This window comes from Barbus barbus (genome assembly GCF_936440315.1).
Source record: "Barbus barbus genome assembly, chromosome: 50".
Taxonomy (NCBI): domain Eukaryota; kingdom Metazoa; phylum Chordata; class Actinopteri; order Cypriniformes; family Cyprinidae; genus Barbus; species Barbus barbus.
In genome coordinates, this window is record NC_136728.1 from 5689159 (window position 1) to 5713069 (window position 23911).

The window sequence follows — 23911 nt, forward strand, 5'->3', positions numbered from 1 at the left end:
CTGTTGCAAGATCAACTGCCGCAGGTTCAGAAACAGAACAGTAATCATGCTCCAGATGCTGGGAGTCCATGGAAACAGGATCTTCATCCACTGGAGGGGAGACATCTTTCATCTGCCATACCCATGTGCACCTTGGTGCTGAAACAGAGTAATTGTTCCACTGGAACAAGGTGGGCACAGCCCCTTTCTTCAGAAGCCAAAATAACAAATCTGTGTCCAAAGTCTGGTTTCTAAACCATTGTTCTCAGCATGGTTGTTGATAGCCGTTTGAAACCCTCCTGTGGTGATACATGGAACAACAATACAAATATGTCTTGTCTGTCCGAAAACATATTGCATTCATTTTTTTTTCTCAAGCAATTCCCACAACATATATTTTGAATGACATTTGAATATTTAATGTCACATTATATATTAAAGTGGTGCTTAGCATTTTTAGAAAAGACAAACATCAACTGTTAAGCAGCAAATCACAATTAATGCCACGCATTAATATTAAATCTACAAAAATCTGATATTTATTTCAGAAGACAGTTATGCAAATACACCTAAACCTTATTGTTGGACAGAAACATGCATGCTCTAATGGCCGCTAGAGGACGCAACACGACTACTCTCTGCTTTATATAACAGCATGAACCTCAATTTATTTAGATATATCTAACAATAATTTTTAATAATTGAATCATTTGTATAACAATCATATTTCTAATTGTTGTGCATGCTCTAATGGCCGCTAGAGGACGCAACACGACTACTATCTGCTTTATATAACAGCATGAACCTCAATTTATTTAGATATATCTAACAATAATTTTTAATAATTGAATAATTTGTATAACAATCATATTTCTAATTGTTTTAAAATATAATTACAATATTCTAAAATAAAAATGTATTATTAAAATGCATTGTATTATTACAAATATATAATACATTTAATAATAATAATAATAGTGTGTATTAAAATAACGCGTCTGTATTTTGAAGCGCAACTGCGCATGCGCTCGTGTTCTCATGCTCGGATCAGTCAGAGTTAAACTGAAGTGTCTCCGTCCACACTGAGCGGCTTCACTATGCACACACGTGTTATTTACTAACAGCCTGTGCAGCGCAGAGCGTCTGTTTCAAAGGTAAAACATTTATTTGGGTTATAATGCTGTTTTTATTGCCGCTCAGTTTGATGAGAGTGTCTTTTATCGGCCGGAATTGTTAATGTCGCGTCCGTCGGATGAAAGTCCATTGATCTTACTGAAGTCTGGTAAAGTGTTTATTTTGTCTAGACGCTAGAATAACTTGGTCTTGTTTTAAAATACAGCCGGTTCACAACTAAAAGTTGCGTGTAAACAAACTTCATGTGACTAGTTGCAACACGTGCCGTTGGAGTCTTTAATAATTTATATTTACATCAAGAGCTCAAATAATGCTGCAGTATCTATCTAAACTGAATTGTATCAGTCATATGTCTCTGTTTGAGAACTTTTGCATGTAAACAATATCCCAAATGAACATGTGCCGTGACTACTTTATTGAAATGTATTTAATATGTGAATTGGGACTTGATTTCAGAATGGAAATGAGAAGGTAAATAGTGCTTTAGTTTCAATGCACTACGCCATTCGCTGGTTGTTCCCATGAGACACTGTTTCGTGAAACCTTGAACTTCAGAAGGACAGGATGCATTGTGGTCAGCAGCCTACTTCCTTACCTTCTTTCAGGGCACAAGGTGTGGCCCACGCCGGTTTCCACTTGTGTTTAGCTACCTAATATCAAACACTTCACCGTGTCCTCAAATATTCGTATCGCATTCAAGGTGTTGCCAGAAGTCACTGGATTATGTTCTTTTTGCATTGTACTAAAATGCATTCACCAGAGGAAGTGGGCCTGCGGAAACCATGTGTTTCTGCTTCTGAAACCCTCTAGTGAGAACTGAACCGCAGTCACACTGACATGTGTGGCCTGCTGCACATATGTGTAACCTCAGAAAGAGGATAACTGTGTTAGAGATGCTTTGAGATGAGCCTTACATCATTACATTTTGCTTGCTTGGAGGGGTAAGTGAAGCGTTATGGCTGCTGAAAGTTGAACTGTGACATTTGACATGTTTTGCAGACTGCTGATTTGTATTTTGTGTTCTTGCAATACTCTTACATCATCTGGGAAGAAAGTAACCTGTTGTAGCATTTTGTAGAGTTTTTATTCCAATTTTCATAACTCTTCAAATTAGAAAAACAAACAAACTGGAAGATTTCACTATACAAATATAAATAAAATATATTAATATAAGAATTTTATTCTTAATTCATTTATCCTGTAATGAATTACACTTGGTTTGGTTTAAGTTAGGCTTATGCACAGAAGTTTCGGATATTGGCATGTAGACTTAAAGTTGTGACATTATCCCCCGGTTTCACAGACCAGGCTTAAGCCTAGTCCTAGACTAAAATGTAGATCTGAGCTGTTTCACCTGAAAGAAACTTGCACTAACTGATCTTAAAACAGTGCCTTTGTTTTGTCTTAAGATGCACACCAGTAATGTTTTTTCTAAGACATGTTTATAAAAATTACTTAAATGTCCTAATTGAACTATGGCTTAATCCTGGTTTAGGCTAAGCCCTATCTATGAAACTGGGCCTTTGTATTTAATTATTGAATCCACTGTTTGTTTCACAGGGATATTTCATAGTGTGTATCACATGCTAAACTGTCATGTAGGCTGATCATTTGAGAAGTTTGTTTTGGCATTTTACCTAGAGAACGGATGTTACAATATTGTACTGTAATAGTCCAGACTTGTTCTCTGTACGGCTCGAGAAGATCCATGGCATACAGTACATGAGATCTTACAAAACCCCTATTTATTTATTGTACTAATATCTTAAGTTATTGGTTGTTTGACTCTTGGGTTTCAGTGAGATTCTGCAGTTTGGTTACGTAACTTCAAATTACGTGGGAAAGTCCGAGCCTGATGTGAAACTGATGTGGCTATAAACTTCACTTTTGTACACAGTTTATTGAATATAACCTACATGGGAAAGTTCAAGTATTTCTTGAAGTCGTTCTCAAAAGGAACCCAAAGCTGTCCATGAAAGGTGAATATTCACACTTCAGTGTAAACTGTAGTGCATCTCTGCTATGTGTATTGCTCTTGCTGCATGTCTGAGTATTGGCTACTGCCAGTAAAAACTGCTAAATTGAGCACGGATCAGTGTTAAGGATCTTTCCCCATTAGCACCTTTCCATTGCCCTCCTGCCGCAGATATGTGATTAATTGTATTCACAAAGGAAACGCTCCTACTGTGCAAACAACAGCCTGGTGATGGTGACACACCTGTACACCTTTGGATGAACATCACATGGTCTTTTCAACAGGATCCAACTGTGGATTTAGAGCTTGCATTTAGTCTAAAGGAGTGATGCATGATGCATCTCATACTTGTGCAAATAAAAAATTAAACCTTCAGTCTTCTTATTCCAGTAGTTTGATGCTGTTGTCAAAATGGGTAAAAACTATTTCTGAAAAGTTGAAACAGTTACCATTAAAACAGTTTAGTTTCACTTCGACCTTAGACCTGATAATTGCACTTAAATTGCGCCACTGGTTTTGTCTGAAACCTCAAGGAGAAATGGCTGCATCACAGCAGACCTATAATTAAAAGAATGCAGTTATTTGTTAAGATCTGTGGTAGACTTGTCTCTTTAGTTTCATGAGAAATTTGAAACACAGCTTTGGCTTTAACCTTTGCTTGGACAGTGATAAACCTGTTTGATCAGCCTTGAAGCTGGTTTATTTTTTTAAGCCTAAAGAAAAATGTTTCACAGTTTTAATCATTTATTGCACAAGGATGTACACTTATACAGACATCACTAGTAATCCTACTTGTAGTGGCCCACATTTTTGATCCCATGATTTCTGTTAAGCCATTAAGTTCCCCGACCCATAGACGAGATTGCGGTAAATAAATTATGCTTGCATCCCTTGCTAGCTGTGACCTGTTTTCTCTGGTCAGCTTATAGGAGATTAAATGCTTCTCAAAGAAGCCTTTCCCTACAGCAGTAACAGAAATCAAGGTGTTTTAGCACAAGATCAAATCTTAAGCCTGAGATCTGTGTATTGTGACTCATTTGACTTCTCAAGAGGTTGATGATTACATGCAGAAATAATTAGGATAGCCATATTTTCATTATTTAATTACCTAGCCTACATGTTGAAAATCTGTACAGCGTATGACTATTTCTTCCGTGGAACACAAATGAAGAAATGCTGAAAAACGTAGGCTAACTCCAATGTTTTACATGTAATGGAAGTGAAAGGGGATGTGGGCTGTTTATTTGTACATTTAGCATTTCACAGAAGAAAACATCCTGCTAACATATTAAGAAGTTTAAAATACTGTCAGGAAAACAAAAATCTGTAAAAATTGTACCTTTTAGGGGTGCACAATCTTGTTTTTTGCACATTCTCTACCCCTAAAGGTGCACATTAGTACCTTAAAGTAGTACAGGTCCTTCTCAAAAAATTAGCATATTGTGATAAAGTTCATTATTTTCTGTAATGTACTGATAAACATTAGACTTTCGTATATTTTAGATTCATTACGACACAACTGAAGTAGTTCAAGCCTTTTATTGTTTTAATATTGATGATTTTGGCATACAGCTCATGAAAACCCAAAATTCCTATCTCAAAAAATTAGCATATTTCATCCGACCAATAAAAGAAAAGTGTTTAAAATACAAAAAAAGTCAACCTTCAAATAATTATGTTCAGTTATGCACTCAATACTTGGTCGGGAATCCTTTTGCAGAAATGACTGCTTCAATGCGGCGTGGCATGGAGGCAATCAGCCTGTGGCACTGCTGAGGTGTTATGGAGGCCCAGGATGCTTCGATAGCGGCCTTAAGCTCATCCAGAGTGTTGGGTCTTGCGTCTCTCAACTTTCTCTTCACAATATCCCACAGATTCTCTATGGGGTTCAGGTCAGGAGAGCACAGTAATACCATGGTCAGTAAACCATTTACCAGTGGTTTTGGCACTGTGAGCAGGTGCCAGGTCGTGCTGAAAAATGAAATCTTCATCTCCATAAAGCTTTTCAGCAGATGGAAGCATGAAGTGCTCCAAAATCTCCTGATAGCTAGCTGCATTGACCCTGCCCTTGATAAAACACAGTGGACCAACACCAGCAGCTGACATGGCACCCCAGACCATCACTGACTGTGGGTACTTGACTCTGGACTTCAGGCATTTTGGCATTTCCCTCTCCCCAGTCTTCCTCCAGACTCTGGCACCTTGATTTCCGAATGACATGCAAAATTTGCTTTCATCCGAAAAAAGTACTTTGGACCACTGAGCAACAGTCCAGTGCTGCTTCTCTGTAGCCCAGGTCAGGCGCTTCTGCCGCTGTTTCTGGTTCAAAAGTGGCTTGACCTGGGGAATGCGGCACCTGTAGCCCATTTCCTGCACACGCCTGTACACGGTGGCTCTGGATGTTTCTACTCCAGACTCAGTCCACTGCTTCCGCAGGTCCCCCAAGGTCTGGAATCGGTCCTTCTCCACAATCTTCCTCAGGGTCCTCGTTGTGCTGCGTTTTCTGCCACACTTTTTCCTTCCCACAGACTTCCCACTGAGGTGCCTTGATACAGCACTCTGGGAACAGCCTATTCGTTCAGAAATTTCTTTCTGTGTCTTACCCTCTTGCTTGAGGGTGTCAATGATGGCCTTCTGGACAGCAGTCAGGTCGGCAGTCTTACCCATGATTGCGGTTTTGAGTAATGAACCAGGCTGGGAGTTTTTAAAAGCCTCAGGAATCTTTTGCAGGTGTTTAGAGTTAATTAGTTGATTCAGATGATTAGGTTAATAGCTCGTTTAGAGAACCTTTTCATGATATGCTAATTTTTTGAGATAGGAATTTTGGGTTTTCATGAGCTGTATGCCAAAATCATCAATATTAAAACAATAAAAGGCTTGAACTACTTCAGTTGTGTTGTAATGAATCTAAAATATATGAAAGTCTAATGTTTATCAGTACATTACAGAAAATAATTAACTTTATCACAATATGCTAATTTTTTGAGAAGGACCTGTATGCAATATGTACTCTTAATGTATACATTGGGGTAAATAAGGTAAAAAGGGCATTGCCCTATAGTGACAAGCAGTTGTACCCCTAAATGTACAATTTTAGCCCTTTTTTCTGAGAGTGAAGGGAAGTTTGAAAGAGAAATTTGGGTTTCCATTAATACAATCTGAATGGGACAGGTGGTTAAACAGAGAAATGTGCCCATGTGCCTCACCAGAGCAGTTGTCTGGTGAACTGTAGAGTCTGTAAGAGTCCCACCTGTCCACAGAGAATGTGAACTAACAGACTTCGACAGTTTTCAACACATGGTGGCGATTATCAGCTGCGAAGTCCTGCTCTGTCAATTTCTGATTCCATGGTGTCGTCACATTTAGCATTTCCTTCATAGTTAATTTGACTCCCCAAACAAGACGAGACACAATAAGAGAAATATTTACGTTTTCTTTCTAGAATCTAGTTGGTCTAACTTTTGAGTCACACTTTTGAGTTGCATTTTTATTCAAATTGACTTACAGACAACTTATTAATGGTTCATTCATCCTGAAGTACCCAGATTATCTTGCTGTAGGCCACAATGGGGCTAGTTACCAGCACAGAACCAAAAACTTGGTAACACTTTAGTACGGACATATTCTCACTATTAACTAGTTGCTTATTAGCATGCCTATTATTAACATATTGGCTGTTTATTAGTACTTATAAAGCACATATTCTGCATGACCCTATTCTACATAATTCTACCCAATGTCTCAACTTAATAACTATTAATAAACTGCAAATTGGGAGTTTATTGAGGCAAAAGCCATAGTTAATGATTTGTTAATAGGGAGAATTGGACCTTAACATAAAGTGTGACCAAAAATTTACTTGCTCAAATATCAAATTGCCATCAAAGTTTTGGTTTGTGTATGAATCTGACCACATTGGTTCATCAACATGGAAAGGTAAAGGCTGAATTGTTGGCCTGCACAGTGATGTGTAATAGTTGATGGATTGCCCATGTGATTTAAGTCCTGGTGTTCTTGTGCACTGTGTGAGTTTGTCCAGCACTTTTCCTGACAACAATGTTGTCTGAAGAATTAGCTGACATTACAGAACTTGTCTGTTTTTGGCTCGTGTTGAATGTGCAACTCCACCTCACATGGATGTCTGTCAGCTTCAGGCAGAACTTGGACGAATGTTGTAATATTGGTGGAATGTAGATGCCTCTGATCATTTTCATTTTAGCCAAGCAGACCTGAAGGTGGCTCAGTAGAGAATTAGTAAAGCATCATATTCAGCAAAGGAACAAGTTTGCACATGCCTAGATGAGCCAGTGTATATTCAAAGTCTTCTGTTTGTTTTGTTACTTTTTCAGATTTTGAAATGAAGAAGGACATTGATACTCTAATAGCTGAAGAACGGGCTGAGATCATCAAAAAATATGAGAAGGCAAGTTACATGCTTTCAGTTGTCTACTTTCTGCAGTTTTGATCTTTGACTGGTTGAGCTGATGTCCAGACAAGGGGAAACTAGTTAATGATTGTCCATGACCCTCAGTGACATGGACAGCAATGCATATTGACTAAGTAGCCCAAGTAAAGTAGTAAGTGGTCATTAATCAGATGCTTTTGCACTACACACAAGGACAGTCCTCTTGGAGATGCCAAGATTTGTATCTTTCTCAAGGGAATGATTGTGATAGCTCATGGATCAACTATCCCAGATATTTAACCACTAGACTACACCACCCCAAAATTACTGCAGTTTGCTGTTCTTGGCAAGGAATACCTTTCCTTAGAAATGCTGCACACAACTTATGTGAAGTTATTCAAAAAACTGATTATATAATTAATAGGTAAAGGTAGCTGTGGTTCATGTTGTAGTAATTTTTTTGTATAGATTGTAGATGAGTTTGTCTTGCTGTCATGACTTCACAGACAGCGGTATTGTTTAAAGGTAACACCTATGGAAGCTTTTCAGACAGGCTTCAGATGAATAAAACGTCTAATGATCTAAAACAGGGGTGTCCAGTCTTGCTTCTGGAGGGCCAGTATCCAGAGTGTGGCTCCAAAACACTCACCTGGAAGATTCTGGTGAGTCTGAGGACCTTGATTAGCTGGTTCAGGTGTGTTTAATTAGGCTTGGAGTGAAACTCTGCAGGATAGTGGCCCTCCAGGAACAGGTTTAGATGGCCTTCATCTGAAACTAATTCAAATGAGATTTAGGTAAGACCAAGGTCAATATAAATATATTTCGACTACAATGTGTATTCCTCTGTATTAGTTTCTTCTGCTATTAATTGCTCCATCAGATGCCATTTTTATTGTGTGTAAACTGCACACACGGGGTTGTGGAATATCAAGGACAATGAAGGTACATCTGTGCTGTACACTGTACATTTAAATATGTTAACGTTACTTGAAAAAAATCATGCAAACATATTGCCTCAGAAAAATCTAGTTAAGGTTGCTCAATATATTAAAGTTTATGCAGAAGCCAATTTATAAAAACTTGAATATACCATTTAACCTTAACTATATTTTTTTGAAGCAATAAGTGCATTCTCAACATCCTACCCAGAAGAAGGCCAGATCTTAGTAGACAGGATGTTGTGTGAACATTGGACAATACTTTGTGCCATGCTTCCATATACAGCTTGCAAAACCAGCAAGTTTTAGCATTCGGACACAGCCAAAATCTTCTGAGGAGGAAGTGTTTTGACGGACAACAGCTGGATGTCATGCTAACATTGCAGCTACACTCAAATATTGACTACAGTCTGCATACTTGGAAGTTCTCAGCGTACTTCAGATACCTTTAGATAAAGCTGTGGAGCTTAGACAAGATGTTCACGATATACAGAAATATATTCTGTTAGCAGAAATTGCAGATTCTGGGGGTTTCTTGTGTCAAATCTATTTATTTTGGAGATCTGAATTGTTCTATACAAGAAGTGGGTTGTTTTCAAATGTGTTTCCTTAAAAGGAATAGTTAACCCAAAATAAAAATTATCTTGCAAACGTACTCGCCCCCAGATCATCAAAGATTTTTCATGGTAACAGAGTTAGATAAATTTAGCATTACGTGACTTGCTCACCAACGGATCCTCAGCAGTGAATGGGTGCCGTCAGAATTGAGAGTCCAACAGCTGATAAAAAACATCACAATAATCCACAAGTAATCCAGACTCCAGTCCATTAATTAACATCTCGTGAAGTGAAAAGCTGCATATTTGTAAGAAATATCCATCATTCATCATCAATCCATCATTAAGGCATTTTAACTTTAAACTGTCACTTCTAGCCAAAAAACTGTTGCTGTCAAACGATTAATTGCGATTAATCACATCCAAAATATGTTTTTGTTTACATAACGTGTGTGTGTGTACTGTGTATATTTATTATGTATATTTAAGGACACGCACACACACAGCATATTTTTTGAAAATATTTACATGTATATATTTATATTCATATAATTTATATTATATATAAATATATTTAATGTATAACCTAACATTTTTCTTAAATATATACATGCATGTGTATGCATTTATTACACACACATAGTATGTAAACAAAAACTTTTATTTTTAATGTGAGTAATCATTTGACAGCACTACAAAAAACAAATCCATAATAATGTTTCCTTCAGTGAAAAAGTCCAAAATCCATATCAGAACTAATTTAGACTGTTTTCGCTTATAAATGGTGCTTTATGTGCATATTTCTCTCCTAATTCATACAAGACTACTTTTTCGACTGGAGAAAATTTGGTGAACTATTCCTTTAAGAGTTCCAGTCATCTCTTAGTTTGAGGGTCTTTTGCCTTTGCTCCAGTTTCTCAGTTTGTTTGTTGGGCTGGTTGCAGGGCAGGCAGGAGGGTGTGCATATTAAGCCCTGGGAGGATGCCGACTACAGCATCTACAAGGTCACGGACCGCTTCGGTTTCCTGCAGTAAGTCTCGCCTGTTTTGGAAGTTTTAACACTTAGTCTAGCAAGACGATGACCTTTGTCTTCAGTTAAAGATGTTAAACGCTCAACTGTTTCATCAAGAGAATATGTGCGAACTAGGTTATGAAGAATGTGGCTTTTATGTGTATTTTGGGTAATAGTTGGCTGTGACTGCTAGAACAGTGTTGTCAGGATTGTAAATCCACAGTAAAATCTCATGCTATTTGAATGAAGCTTCTGATTCATGCAATACTTGTAACATGTTAAACAGTCATTTCCCCTTTGTAATTTGTTTTTTCCAGTGAAGCGGAACTGCCAACACCGACCGCGGCAGAGGAGAAGGTGACTTTAGAATATCAGCTTTCTTTCCACCTGAAATTACTGTTAAATATTTTATGGCGAAATTCAGTTTAGGGAAATTAGCCCATTGAAATTATGGTGTTCTTGCTGAATGTTCTCTTTGTTTTACGAATATTTTAGATTTAAGACTAAAATTCAGTGTGCTGTTTCCCTAGTACAAACTCCAGGAGGTTGAAAGAGAGGAAAAATGGGTTAAGATGGTGAAATGTTGGGACAAGTACTGCACGAGTGAAAAGGTAACTTATAAATGTGATCGTTCCAGGTTTAACTGGACGAGTCACATTTGAAGCCATTGTATTCCCATAATATGCCACTCAAGGCTTCTGTGTGTTACAGTGATATTTAGGCTCACACATCCGGAAAGTTGGAGACCCAAAAAATAAATCTCGCCATCTGTTTGTTTCCTCTTCCCATGTGCATTTTGCAGATGATGAAGCGGGTATACAAGGGGATTCCCTTGAAGCTGCGCGGCCAGGCCTGGGCTCTGCTGCTGGACGTGGAAAAGGTGAAAGAGGCTAATTACAGGAAGTACGAGGTAGGTGCTTTGCAGGAATCATGTTTGTGGGATGTGTTTGGACTCCGTTAGGTCTTTTGAATGAAAAAGTGGCTTTTTGATGTCCATTTATTCAATGACTCGCTTGTTTGGGTTTTGGTTTGTCCTGTGTGATTGTTTGGGTTTAAATTAGCCAGACGTGTTTTGTCTCCAATCTGCCCTTTTGGCACAACAATGTTTTATTTCACAACAAAGGTTTTCTGTTTTGCATGCTTCGTGTAGTCTGACAATTATTTCATAAGATCCAAGGTATTACATAAAAAATACAATAAAAGTTGCTAGAATAAGCTGTGATAAGTTGACCAGTCTTTATATCGCAAACCAAAAGTCTGATTAACTGAAAAACGTTAGTGTTTTAAATTAGTGTTCAAAGGTTTGGGGCTAGTAATTTTTTTTTTTTTTAAAGAAATTAATGTTTTTATTCAGCAAGGACACATTAAATTGATTAAAAGTGACAGTAAAGACATTTATAATGTTAATTAGTTTCTTTTTTTTCAAATAAATGCTGTTCTTTTGAACTTGTATTCATCAAAGAATCTTTAAAAAAAAACATTAATATTATTGATAATACAACTCAACATTGATAATAATCAGAAATGTTTCAGTAAATGAGCAATAAATCAGCATATTAGGATGATTTCTGAAGGATCATGTGAAACTGAAGACTGGAGTAATGATGCTGAAAATACAGCTTTGATCACAGGAGTAAATTACATTTTACAATGAAAATAGAGAACAGTTATTTTAAGTTAGTATTTCACAGTATTACTGTATTTTTTTTTATTCAATAAATGCATAGGAGACTAAAAAAAATAAAACATACCATGGTACTTATTTTTGTTTTCAGTAATTTCTGAATCTTTAGAGCTCAAGAGTTTTATTTATAACTGAACGTGTATCTATATCTGAATTTCTAAATATATCTAGGTGCCACTGTAATATTTATAACTTGTTTGCTGCTCTGATGAAAGCACATAGCAGAAGTGTTGCGCTCAAATGGAAACCAGTGACTATCAAGTTTTCGGAATGAAAATTTAGATGCAGGTTTGATGGTTTGGTTTAGATGCACCGTAGGTCAAGTAACAGTGATATGTAGTGTGCACTGCAGTGACAATCAGTCACCTGCTAATTTTCTAACTATATAGAAGTAAAATCAGCCTTATTGTACGTGCATTGTTTTAAAAACGTTCACTGTGGATTTAATTAGAACGTTAGCTCATCCCAAATAATAAATTCGGTTGTTCCAACCCTATGTACTGTATATACTGTTGGTTTTTTCCTGTGGAAAGTTAATGCAGCTCTTTCTGTACAACAGTTTATAGTGACAATGTTAACAAAAATAAATAATATGTGGAGATAACCATTAGTAAATCATTTGTAGTTTGACTTTCCGATAGGGATGTGCCAAAATTAAAATTCTTGGCCAAAGCCAAAACCAAACAAAATGAAACACAGGCCAAAGGCAGAATACCAAATCATGGGTTTTCACGGTTTTTCCCCATGTATTTTGCCAATTTTTTCACCATTTTTCACCAAAAAATCAATTACAAAACAACAATTTAAAAATATTTTACTTGACACATTTGACTTTTTTTAACATTCTAGCACGCATTATACCAACAAAGCACAATTTAACTTAAAATTAATAAGCTAGTAAAATATAATTTTTTGGCCATTTCTTGAGACGCCCTTCTTGAGTCATGTATTTTTTTACTGTACAAATAAAATGTGGCCTTGCTGAGCAGGAGAGAATCTATTAAAACATTAGAAAATATTATGGATCCCAATTTGAACACTGTGAATGCTATTATAAGACTAGAGTTGTTGTAATCATTATTATCGTCTTTTTATTTTATTTACAAAACTGTAAAATTACAATAATAAAACTTATGAATGTTGATGGGAGTTAGGAAGACCTCAATACTTCTTTTTGTTGACAACAGCAGATTTATAAATGATTCTCAATACGAATTTGGGAAGATGTTTTTCGCGCGTAGCCTATCGCAATGTCACACACATGCCTTGTAAAAATTCATAAAAATGTTACTGAGCAACTGACAAGTAAAACTGTTTCAGCGCAGATTTTCTTCGCACTTTGGACTTTGAAACCTGGCGCCGTGAGCTTAGCGCATCAATACATGCAATCCGTGCATTATTATGGCTCGTTTCCACTGAGCGGTACGGTACGGTACGGTTTGGGACCGAACACTATGATCTAGCTTGCGTTTCCACTGCCAACAGTACGTGGTGTATGCCAGAAAGTAGCGATTGACAACAAAGCGCGACGATAAGCACAACTCTGCCTAAATAATTTTAATTTAGGCAGAGTTGCCTATATTAAACAACTCTGCCTATAATTATTAAACTACATTCTGCAATTTATTTACCAATTGTTTAATTGTGTGCCATTTTGCAATTTCAATCATCATACAGTAACCAACAACAACCACCCCTTCCACTTCTCATCGAAGAAATGCGATGCAGTACTTAATCGTTTCTCTCTGTCGGTACTAGTAATGATTTTTGCGTCTTTCTTTGACACTTTTAAATGCGCGCCTCTATTTGATCACGTCACGTCATTGTTCAGTACAATTTATTTGGTCTCTTCACTTTTTTATTTGCTTTTTTCGGCCGAATAATTTTGGTTGCCGAACATTCGGTGCCTCCCTACTTTCTGAGTATATTGCTATATTTACTCCACTTGTTTGAGCAGTGTCAGGAGGAGTTTGGGGTGGGGACTACCTGTTTGTCTGACCAATGGCAGATACGGGAGTGTTTGGGAAATTTTTTTATTTTTTGCAATTCTGTTTGGTGCGGCTAATGCAAAAACATCAAAGAAATTGTTTAAATGTTGTTGCAGAAAATGAAGGAACAAGCCAAGAAGTATTCGACAGAAATTAAGCAGATTGATCTGGATGTCAACAGGACCTTCAGAAACCATATCATGTTCATGGAGCGCTTTGGGGTCAAGTAAGATATTTCACAAATTCATACATACACATGCACAAGAAAGCCCTTCTTTATCTTCATTTGACTCGAGGTCTGTTTGGCAAGCAGACTTTGAGTCAAATGAATATAAAGCGTTTCGAGTTGAGATATAAAGTGCTCAGACCTTGTAAACTTAACCAAAACAAGAGCTACTTCCTCTTTGTGACTGAGTTTTTGTTCAACTTCCTGTTACTGTGAGCAGTCTCACAGGAAATGACAAAACCGGTGACTCGTAACCATTATGCCCAGAATAAAAATATACTTTGATGTTGTCCATAACAACTAAAGATCTGCCACAGTGTCATGAAAAAAATGGAAAAATTATTTCCTTTTGTACAGGACAATCATAAAGACCCACCTGGGATTGTATATCCTCTTAAAAATGGACAGATGTCAGAAACATTTAGGTTATTTGTTTTTAAACCGCCAATTTGACAGCAAATGAGTACATCATGATTTTTTTTTTTTTAACAAAATGTCGACCAGATGTCCCTCAAAAACCTTTCACTCAATTTGACATTTAATAGTGTCATCCCACTTACTGAACAAATTGAAAGGGGCTTGTAGACCAAAGTGCATGATGAGGTTTCAGCCATGTGGTTTGCATGGGCGGCACACCCACATCAGCCTCTCTGCATGGGGTATCTGGCGGATGGAAGCTCTGAGCAATGACTTCTATATTTTTATTAGCGCTGCACGGCCAATAAGAGGATATGGGGCGGAAGTGCTGTTTAACACATCTGTTGTTTGTTTGCGTTGCTCTTAAATGTGTTTCTACAACACGCTAGTCACAATTCTGCTTTCCTCTGGTCTCTTATGAAGGGTCTTGCTGTGCATTGCTAAATCTCCTCAAATCTGCAGACGTTATGAATTATTAACGTGCATTTCCTGATGTGATTGCTTATGCATGAATGGACTCAAACTGCTACCGTGAGCTGGTTTCTTTCTGCTGTTCGATTTGGGCTGGACCCTCAGTGATTTTTGGACAAAATGTTGTTGGGTTAATGACAAAGATGGATCCATTATAGGACAAAAAGGGCACATTTTAAACTCTTTTAATCTCTGAATTCATGTAGGGTTCATATATTTTTGAAAAAGATAGAAAATTACAGATTTTTAGCCAAAATATATTTACCACATAAATAGTATTTTTAAAAATGATCTGTTGGCATAAACAACATTGGCATGAATATTGTGAAGTTTTCTTAGGGTTATGCCTTGCCATTTTATGAAAAGATTAAATTAATCTGACCCTTTTAAGAGACCTTGCCAGTTGCCACACAGCTATACCACACTTTGTTTTCGCAGATAATTTTTACAAATATTAATAATTTATTTCAATATTTCTTATGAAATCTAAAAGTTTGAAAACTACTTGATAGACAAATCATTTGTGTAAAAAGTCACAATTACATTTTTGTATTCATTAGCAAGCAAGCTTCCATGGTATTACAATGATTATACCATCTGATATTTTTGACATTATGCACTTACAAAAATATCATAAAACAATGTAATTTAGAAATTGAAAACAACTTTTTTATAGAAGAGTCTCATTCAAGATTCAAGTGGGCTTTTAATGTATTTCTCAATAAATTACTAGATCCATTCACAGAAATATTAGCATCATGTCATTGACCTTGTTACTGCATACACTGGAACTAGATGTTTGAAATCCTAATTATAGCCATCATGCAATATATTGGAAACAGTTTGTTTGACCTGTGGTTTTTGTCCTTTACAGACAGCAAGCCCTGTTCCATGTGCTGGCAGCGTATTCGGTCTACAACACGGTAAGAGACCGATGGAGTTTGAATGTTTGTGTGTAAATGTGTTATGTAACTCAGAACGGCATGTGCTGGATGAACCAGGGCAGAGCGGAAGAAGGGCAGTCCGGTGGCCCACCCTGTTAACACGCACACACACACAATTACTGCTCTAATGGGGACTTCCCATTGACTTCTATTGTTCTTACGTTAGGCTAAATATAATGACTATAGACCTTAACCCGAAAATAAAACTTTGTATTTGTATCAGTGAATAAAGACATGGCTGCATGTCAATTTGAATACCATCTGTACTGTATAAAATGGGATTTTATATTAGGATAATTGTGTCCCAAATGGTAGAATGTTAAAAATAGTAGATACTATAAACCCGATGATAGGCAGTGCATGTGTGGTTTTTGAGTTAAATTGCCCGTATTCCCTTTTGTTTGTAAATGTATGTGCTTAAAGTTAATAATGGAATAAACAAAGCTAGAATTGATTGCATGTCTTTTAAAGCCTGGTTGTAAAACACTAGGCGTCATACACTTGGCGACATTGTAAATGGTTACAGAGAAAATCTGGGTATTATACACTAAACGACTGAAGATCTCTCACAAAATATGAAGCATCAAGTCTTACCGAACACAGCAAACTCGCATAGAAACATGCAATTCATTACTAGGAAACAAATAAAAACAAGGCATGTTTTAGAACAAGTTTGATATCCATCAACTGGATGGAATCATAGTCTGATTCAGTCTTTGCTGGTTATATACTACGTGCTTTTACAACACGAAATCTGCAGAATGGCCCTGACTTTTGCCAACCCCAAGAACTACTCTTAGACCAGCTAACAAACCAGGGGCCGGTTGCATAAACTGTTTAGACTAGTCTTAAAAAGTTAGTCATTTTTTCTACAAGACTGGTCATAACTTTTTTAAATAAAGGTATGAAAAGGTAGACTGGTCTTATTTGTATTGGAAAAGTAAGACTGATTACCCCTTGGCAACAGCTAGTTGGTCAAACTAGTTCTGAAGACCTGGCTGGAAGACCAGCTAAGACCAGCAAACCATCATAGGCTTTTTGTAACATTATTGATAAGAATATTGATTTCATTCAACACTGTGAATATTGACAAAATATTACACTTCTCAAAACCGCAAGTGTGCATTATTTTATTCAATACTTGTTTATGCTGTATCTTTGCCTGTTGGGAGTGTTGTGCAATAGACTAATGCGTAGTGTTAGCTTAGTAACATGCTAACTTCAAACGGTTGAAAATTGCAAGTTGAATTTACTGTGGAGATTTGTGTGTTCTGCCTATAGCAAAATCTCACTTTATGAGATTTCATCAATGGCTTAATATGCTGCTTTAGAAGTTAGCTGCCTATATAGGCAGTAGACAGCGAGGCAGCTCACTAGGTTTGGAAACAATACGCCTAGTGTGCGCAGTATCTGGTTTGGAGACAGACTAATCCAGAGACAGTGACTCTGATGTTGCCCACTGGTTATGGCTGACCAGGGTCTTTTAGAAAGTAACAGAGGCCATCTGTCCAGTGCTAATTGCATGATATGCTATTTAATTAATTTATTGGAAACCTACTGGGAATTAACCCAAAACATAGGCGATATTGAAGATGGACAAGACAAATGGAAGAGATGTTTTTTTTTATAATGGTTTGCCAGGATGTTTGACAAAACCGCTGGGACACATGCACATAAATTTCATTGTTTGTACAAAAAAAAGAGGAGTGTGTCGGTCTCAAAGAGACGGGAAATGGTACCATATTCCTTTTCCTTCCCGATGTTGTCTAGTAGAAAGTGGGTCAACTGGGCAAGAGGAGGGCGATGAGGGGGGAAGGAGAGATTGAATGAGCGAGAGAGATGGAGAGAAGCAGGGGACTTTGAATTTTACCACTTTAATCATATATTCATTTCTTGACAAGAAAAGTACTAAAGTTATTGTTTTGTAATTGGTGAAAACAGCGCTATTAATCCTTAGGCCATTCTTTATCTATATCTGAATGTTGAGTAAAGTTTGTGACGATGTGTACTTAGTCTATCTTATGTGGTTTTGTGTAGGAGGTGAGCTACTGTCAGGGCATGAGTCAGATCGCTGCCATTCTGCTCATGTACATGAATGAGGAAGATGCATTCTGGGCCTTATCACAGCTACTAACCAATTCGAAACATGCCATGCATGGTGAGTAAGTCTCTCTGACTCTGTGTGTAGATAAACAGATCTCTTTGTTTTTGTAGTACACTCTGTAATTGGTGATACATCTCTGTCTTCCTCTGTGGATTCTTAAAGGATTCTTCATCCCAGGGTTTCCCAAACTCCTACGTTTTCAGGTTCATCATGACCAAATACTATCCAAACTCCTTCCCAAACTCAGGAAACACTTGGTGAGATTTCTTATTTTAACCTCAGGTTGTTTGACTTTAACAAAATATAAACACTATAAACTTTTCAATGTTTTCTTCAACTCAGGATAAGGAACAGATGTCCACTGGTATTTACACAACCAAATGGTTCCTTCAGTGTTTTATTGACAGGGTGAGGCATCATTTTCATTTTCACTGTTTTTATATCACTAGTAAAATGTCTCAGTTATTGGAGTTAAGCCTTTCAGTAAATCATAATGAAATATAAAACGTCACAAACATTCACTTTGTCCTGTATGAATATAAGAGACGGGTCTGTCCAAACTGGTTTTCCAGTCCCTGACAAAAGTGCCACTATGCAACCTCAACAAATCAATATGATGGATCCTTGTACACTCAAAAAATTTCAAAAATTGTACCTTTAGGGATTAAGCAGCTTGTCACTGGAGAAGTACCCTTAAAGAGTCATCTTTGTAGCTTATTTACCCCAAATAGGTTCATAGTGGTTCTGTAAGGGCACCTATTACTACTCTAAAATATGGACCTTTTAGGTGTAAATAAATGTGCTCTCTTTCTGGACCACCTCTCTTTGATCCAGACCAGGGCCTGGACAGAAGGTTTTGTTTACCACCCTATCAGTGGCTTTGCCTCGACAGGACATAATTTTTCACCAGCCGAATCCAAATAGAGTCCAAATTTTGCCAGTCTGTGCTGAGTACTTAGAATTACGTTATTCGCATACAGAGAGTTTCCGTGTGAAAAAGACTGGAAACATCATCTGCTAAAAGTTTCATATGGTTGGGCTGAACCCTTTAGAGAATCCTGTGTCAATGTTTTATTCATATGGGAGCTCTGCTTAGCTGGTTGATGACTTGAGTCTGTTGTGTTTCTACTATATAGACACCCTTTACACTCACCTTGCGCCTTTGGGACATCTACATATTAGAAGGAGAAAAAGTTCTAACCGCCATGGCCTATACGCTCCTCAAATTGCACAAAAGTAAGTAAGAATCCCACTCTGGATCGCTGAAGACCAACATGAGCGGTCACCATGTCCAGCAGGTACAGCATAGAACCATATAGTGGTTAAAGACCGGGTTCCCGAAAGTTTGTAGGTGCAGATGCACCACATAGGGTGATTTTATACCTTGAGCAAGAAACTTAATTTAGGGTTATTTAAGATACATTCACTGGATTAAGTGTATTGTCATTCATTTGGGATAGAAGCGTCAACTAATTGACTAGTTAGTAATTTCCTGTGATATAAATTTTAAGAGTTTCTGGTAAAAATGTTAAACTGTTTAAACTGGACAGTAGCGCTCAAAAACTTGTTGTGGTAGTGGTAAATCAGATTTCTATCAGCCAGAAGTTCTTTAATATTCATGTTTGGGTAGTGTAGATGAGTTTAATTAGAAGCTTATAAAGTCTAAAGCCTCATTCTTTTTCTGTCAGAGCATCTTCTGAAGATGTCTTTGGAGGACCTGAGGGAGTTCCTGCAGGAGCGTATTGTTTCCTCCTTCAGCATGAGCGATGATGCAGTTATTGAGTACCTACAGTCGTCTATGTCAGAGCTCCGCAGGATGAAGCTTGACCTCCCTCCTCCAGGTAAAATACAGAATGTGTTTTTCTTGTAAATGAGAACATTCTGAGCAAATACCAGAGAGAATAATTAAAGGATTAGTTCACCCAAAAATGAAAATTATCCGGTTATTTACTCACCCTCTGTGTATATGACTTTCTTCTTTCAGACGAATACATTCGGAGTTGTATTAAAAATTGTCCTTGCTCTTCTAAGCTCTATCATTGCAGTCAGCGGGTGTTTGTTACACAGTCCAAAACATGTTAAAAAAAACATGCCTCACAAGGCCCCAGGGGAAGAATAAAGGCCTCCTGATGCAAATCCATGCATTTTTGTAAGAAAAATATCCATATTTTAAACATAATCAACATATCTCTATCACTTCGTCTAACTGTCATTACCTGCAGATGATGTACGAGGTCGGCATTATGTGATTAGTGACGAACGCTGAGAGAGAACAAAAAAACGTCAGTCACGAATTAGCACAAAATGAGGATTTGTAAAGAAAAATGTCATAGGATTTCGATATAAGCCCAAATTTATTTATTTTTTTTACAAAAACGCATTGATTCGCTACAGGAGGCCTTTATTCACCCCCTGGAGCTGGGTGAGGCACAGATTTTTATGGATTCTCGCACTTTATTTGATGTGTTTTGGACAACCGCTGACTGCAATGATAGAGCTTAGAAGAGCCAGGACAGTTTTGAATATTACTCCGATTGGATTCATTTGAAAGAAGAAAGTCATATACACCTAGGGTAAGGGTGAGTAAAACATGGACTAATTTTCATTTTTGGGTGAACTAACCCTTTAAAGAAGCCTTGTTCACAAGATTCTGATTGTCTTTGGAGTCTGCAAAGTGTGGACCTGGGGTTCTCAACTCTGGTCCCGAGGTCCACTTTCCTGCAGAGTTTATCTCCAACCCTAATAACACGCTAACAAACGAGCTAATCTTGATTACTACAAAGTTGCAGGTACATGTGTTTAATCCAGTTTGGAGCTAAACTCCGCAGGAAAGTGGATCTTGAGGTCCAGAGTTGATGACCCCTGCTATAATGTAACATTAAGACCCATATGGCCGTCAACAACAAAAATGGTCCTTAATTAAAAGAGGGTTCTTTGCTGAACCTTGAAAAACTTTTTTTTCTAAAGTGTGTACTGTGGTTTTATCCAGTTCTAGACTTATAACAACTCTCTTTTCTGGGTTTGACTTGTAGCCAAGGGAGATGAGTTCCCAAAGATACCCCTGGGTCAGGAGCGTCCAATAATACTGCTTCCAGTAATCAAGACTGAGTATGTACCCTTACCATCATCAGCACAAAACAATCAAACCTCAGCCAAGCTTCAGACGGAAGACACCGCCACCCACAAGCAGAGCAACGAAAAACACATCCCTACCATTACCTCATCTTCCCCTCTTTCAAAGCACACCCACTCAACTTCCAACTCTTTACTGTCACAAGCTACACCTGAAGAATCAGGGACCTCGGTGAAGAATGAAGACAGTGCAGCTGTACAAAGACCAGATCCTCTTCTACACCCAGAATCTGCACTGTTTTCAGCAGAGAGACTTTCATTGAAGAACGAATGTGTTAGTAGACCCCTATCAGCGGTGTCTGAAGATTGGCCTCCTCCGTACCAGCCACCCATAACAGATTCAGCCAGTATCCACTCTTTGAATCTCCCAGAATTACCTCCTCCACCTCCTCCCTGTACCGAAGAAGGGGTCGAGCTTTCACCTCTAGAAGAGGATGTCCAATTTTGCCTTCCTCCACCTCCACCACCAATTACCCAACCTTTGGATCTCATCTTAGAAGATCCGTCTTCGTCACCTTCCTCGTATAGATCCTATCGGCAGCTAAGCAAGTTTCCAGTCAACCTGTATGTCCCGCCATCATCAGGTGACCGGAGACCGTCCAACACCTCGCATTACGACAACCTCTCGGAAGAGGAGGATCTGTCTGTGGAGAGGCTGCTGGAGATGGCGGCCACATTACCGCCAAACCCAAACTTAAGTCTCATGAACACCACCCTTCCCCTTCCTCCAGAAGATGCCATGTCTCTTCCTCTACCGCCCCCTTCTATGTTCTTCTACACGCCTGACTCATCGCCGCTCCCTCCACTTCCTTCATGCATTGAGGAGGGAAAGAGTTGGGTGACTCCAGACTGCATTTTCCCCCAACCACCTTCTGACTTTGCAGATAAACCCAACCTCGTATCTTCAGTCTCATGCAATCAGGTGGTTCCAAACCAGACTGAACAAGATAAGAGTCAGTCACAGCTCCCAAGACTTCCACCCAAAAAATCACGACCCACAATGCTCTCTCCTGTACCGTCTGATTCAGACTTCTATCGAATGCATGTTTCAAGTCATTAGTTGCTGGAGTCACATTTAGGTAGTGTGAACTGAAGGCATGTTTCCATCGTTTGGACTTTTGTGCTTTGATATCAAGTGAACATTTCTTTTTGCATTTTTAAAACCCATGTTGCAATGTGTTTTATATTTGACATCTAAACAGGATGCTAGAATGTGTTTTATCAGTGTGTCATGCAAATTGAATGTGCTGGATTCCCCTTTTCTAAGGTGAAGCATCTATAGCTGTAGCAGTTATCAGAATCACCATTTAGCTAGTTGAGCAACCAGTCTTCCAGGGAGTTGTCATGTGGTTTGAAATGATATCTTTAATCAGTTTAGTATTTGAGTTACTGGTCACCACAGAAAACATGACAGTCACCATTATTTTGTTTGTCTTTGTTGTTTTCTGGGAGATATGTCCCCCACGATTAGATCAGTTATTTCTTTGTCTTATGTTTTATTGGTTGGTTTTATATCTTGGTGCAATTGTTTTCTTTTTAAACTTTGGTTATATTAATGAAAATGCATCTGACGATGCACATTAAATATGAAGATGTTGTGGAAATGTAAACAAGGATCTTACCACATTGACATAAGTTCCCTGTTTACATTGAAAGGGCATTTTTCAGTGATCTCAGATTTGCTCAAAAAACAAGTTCCTTCAACTGTAAACCTTAGTGCTGTGTACTGCCCTCTAGCGCCATCTGGTGGAAGACAATGAAGCACAGCTTGGTCAGAAATTATATACTGGGAAATACAGCCACCACACAATGTTAAAATGAAGAAACTGTATATTCAAGGTCATTTTACGGCTTTGTTGTGTAATTGTAAATAGAACAGGTTTGATTTGCACTTTGTTTGTATTGAGAGCTTATATTTAATTGCATTTATATTGTTTCTCAGGTTAAATGGGCTTGATGTTCAGTTTGTCGAAACTTTTAAACCCAGTTTAATGTTTGAACTTTTTGAACTCCGTGCTCATTTGACTTTTTATTTGATTAACTAAAAAAAAAAAGTGTTTTCCTTGTTGCAACAATGAGACAATACATAAAGTGAAGTGTTTATTTTAATATTTACATTATGGCTGTTGTCAATTTTAATTTCACATTCAGAGGTATATGGCACAAGCACAATGTGATAAAATATAATACCAGGGTCAAATATTTCTTTATAAATTAATATACATCCACATCAGGAACCCATGCCCTTTAATTAATTTAAAAGCAAACCTACATCACAAATCTGCCTGATTGGTAACAGCATATACCAAGCACTTGAAGCCATTCATTTTACCTTTCTACTGTAATTTAACCTTCATAAAGGCACCGATGTTGCATTATTCTCACAGATAACCGCTTATATCTCATATGACAAACATGATTGCATATACACAGTTTGTATTGTAAACAAGTGCAATAATAATATGCATAAGATAAAGTATTTAGTGCTATTGCTGTCAGATGGAGGACTGTCACTTCCCAGGGGCTGCTGTGAGAATATAAGATAAAACAAGTATTGCAGGAAGGACTAAAGTGCATCTTTATCTTTCGTGAGAAGTTGACAGTGCAGTGCAGAGTAAATGAACCGCTTGTAGAGGAGATGCGGTTTCATCCCGTACCTGAGTTACACTCTCAGCTGCATGAAGAGGTTGACCTGACATGCCACACTCTTCCTCAGCGTTCCTCAGCCACTCCTGGTAATCGTTTTCCCCGAGGATGCAAGGCAAGCTGAGGAACACTTTGGAATCAATTCCAACCCTGAAAGAAACAAATGCACACATGTTGGAGACAACAGAGGCTTGTATTTAGATCTCAAAATGAACATGGTTTAAATTACAAAGTGTTTTATTTTCACAATCTCTTTATCATTTTTTTATGTGAAGATATGTCTGTTTCAGTGGCTCCTG

At 37.8% G+C, this 23911-nt stretch overlaps 1 protein-coding gene across 2 annotated transcripts; it reads left to right on the forward strand.

Annotated features, from left to right (window-relative positions):
- Positions 1–1023: 1023 nt before the first annotated feature.
- Positions 1024–23081, forward strand: LOC306868463 (uncharacterized protein). Of its 2 annotated transcripts, none has more exons than XM_079414639.1 (14): positions 1024–1133; positions 7438–7511; positions 9933–10018; positions 10318–10357; positions 10531–10611; positions 10803–10910; positions 13789–13898; positions 15661–15709; positions 17768–17888; positions 17997–18091; positions 18177–18242; positions 18971–19070; positions 19523–19675; positions 20867–23080. In XM_079414639.1, exons 2-14 carry the CDS (start codon positions 7446–7448, stop codon positions 22024–22026), a joined length of 2235 nt encoding a protein of 744 aa, XP_079270765.1. In that variant the 5' UTR covers positions 1024–1133; positions 7438–7445; the 3' UTR covers positions 22027–23080. The 2 variants fall into 2 exon arrangements, with proteins under 2 accessions (XP_079270765.1, XP_079270766.1); XM_079414640.1 differs by lacking the exon at positions 1024–1133 and adding an exon at positions 1752–2054 and having other exon boundaries at positions 20867–23081.
- The last annotated feature ends 830 nt before the right edge of the window (positions 23082–23911 follow it).

Bases quoted from the DNA above. Each gene is read 5' to 3' on its own strand.
- LOC306868463 (XM_079414639.1), top strand. From the start codon at position 7,446: ATGAAGAAGGACATTGATACTCTAATAGCTGAAGAACGGGCTGAGATC. The intron at 13,899-15,660 runs GTAAGATATTTC...TGTCCTTTACAG, and splicing joins ATGGAGCGCTTTGGGGTCAA to ACAGCAAGCCCTGTTCCATG. The intron at 19,071-19,522 runs GTAAGTAAGAAT...TTTTTCTGTCAG, and splicing joins GCTCCTCAAATTGCACAAAA to AGCATCTTCTGAAGATGTCT.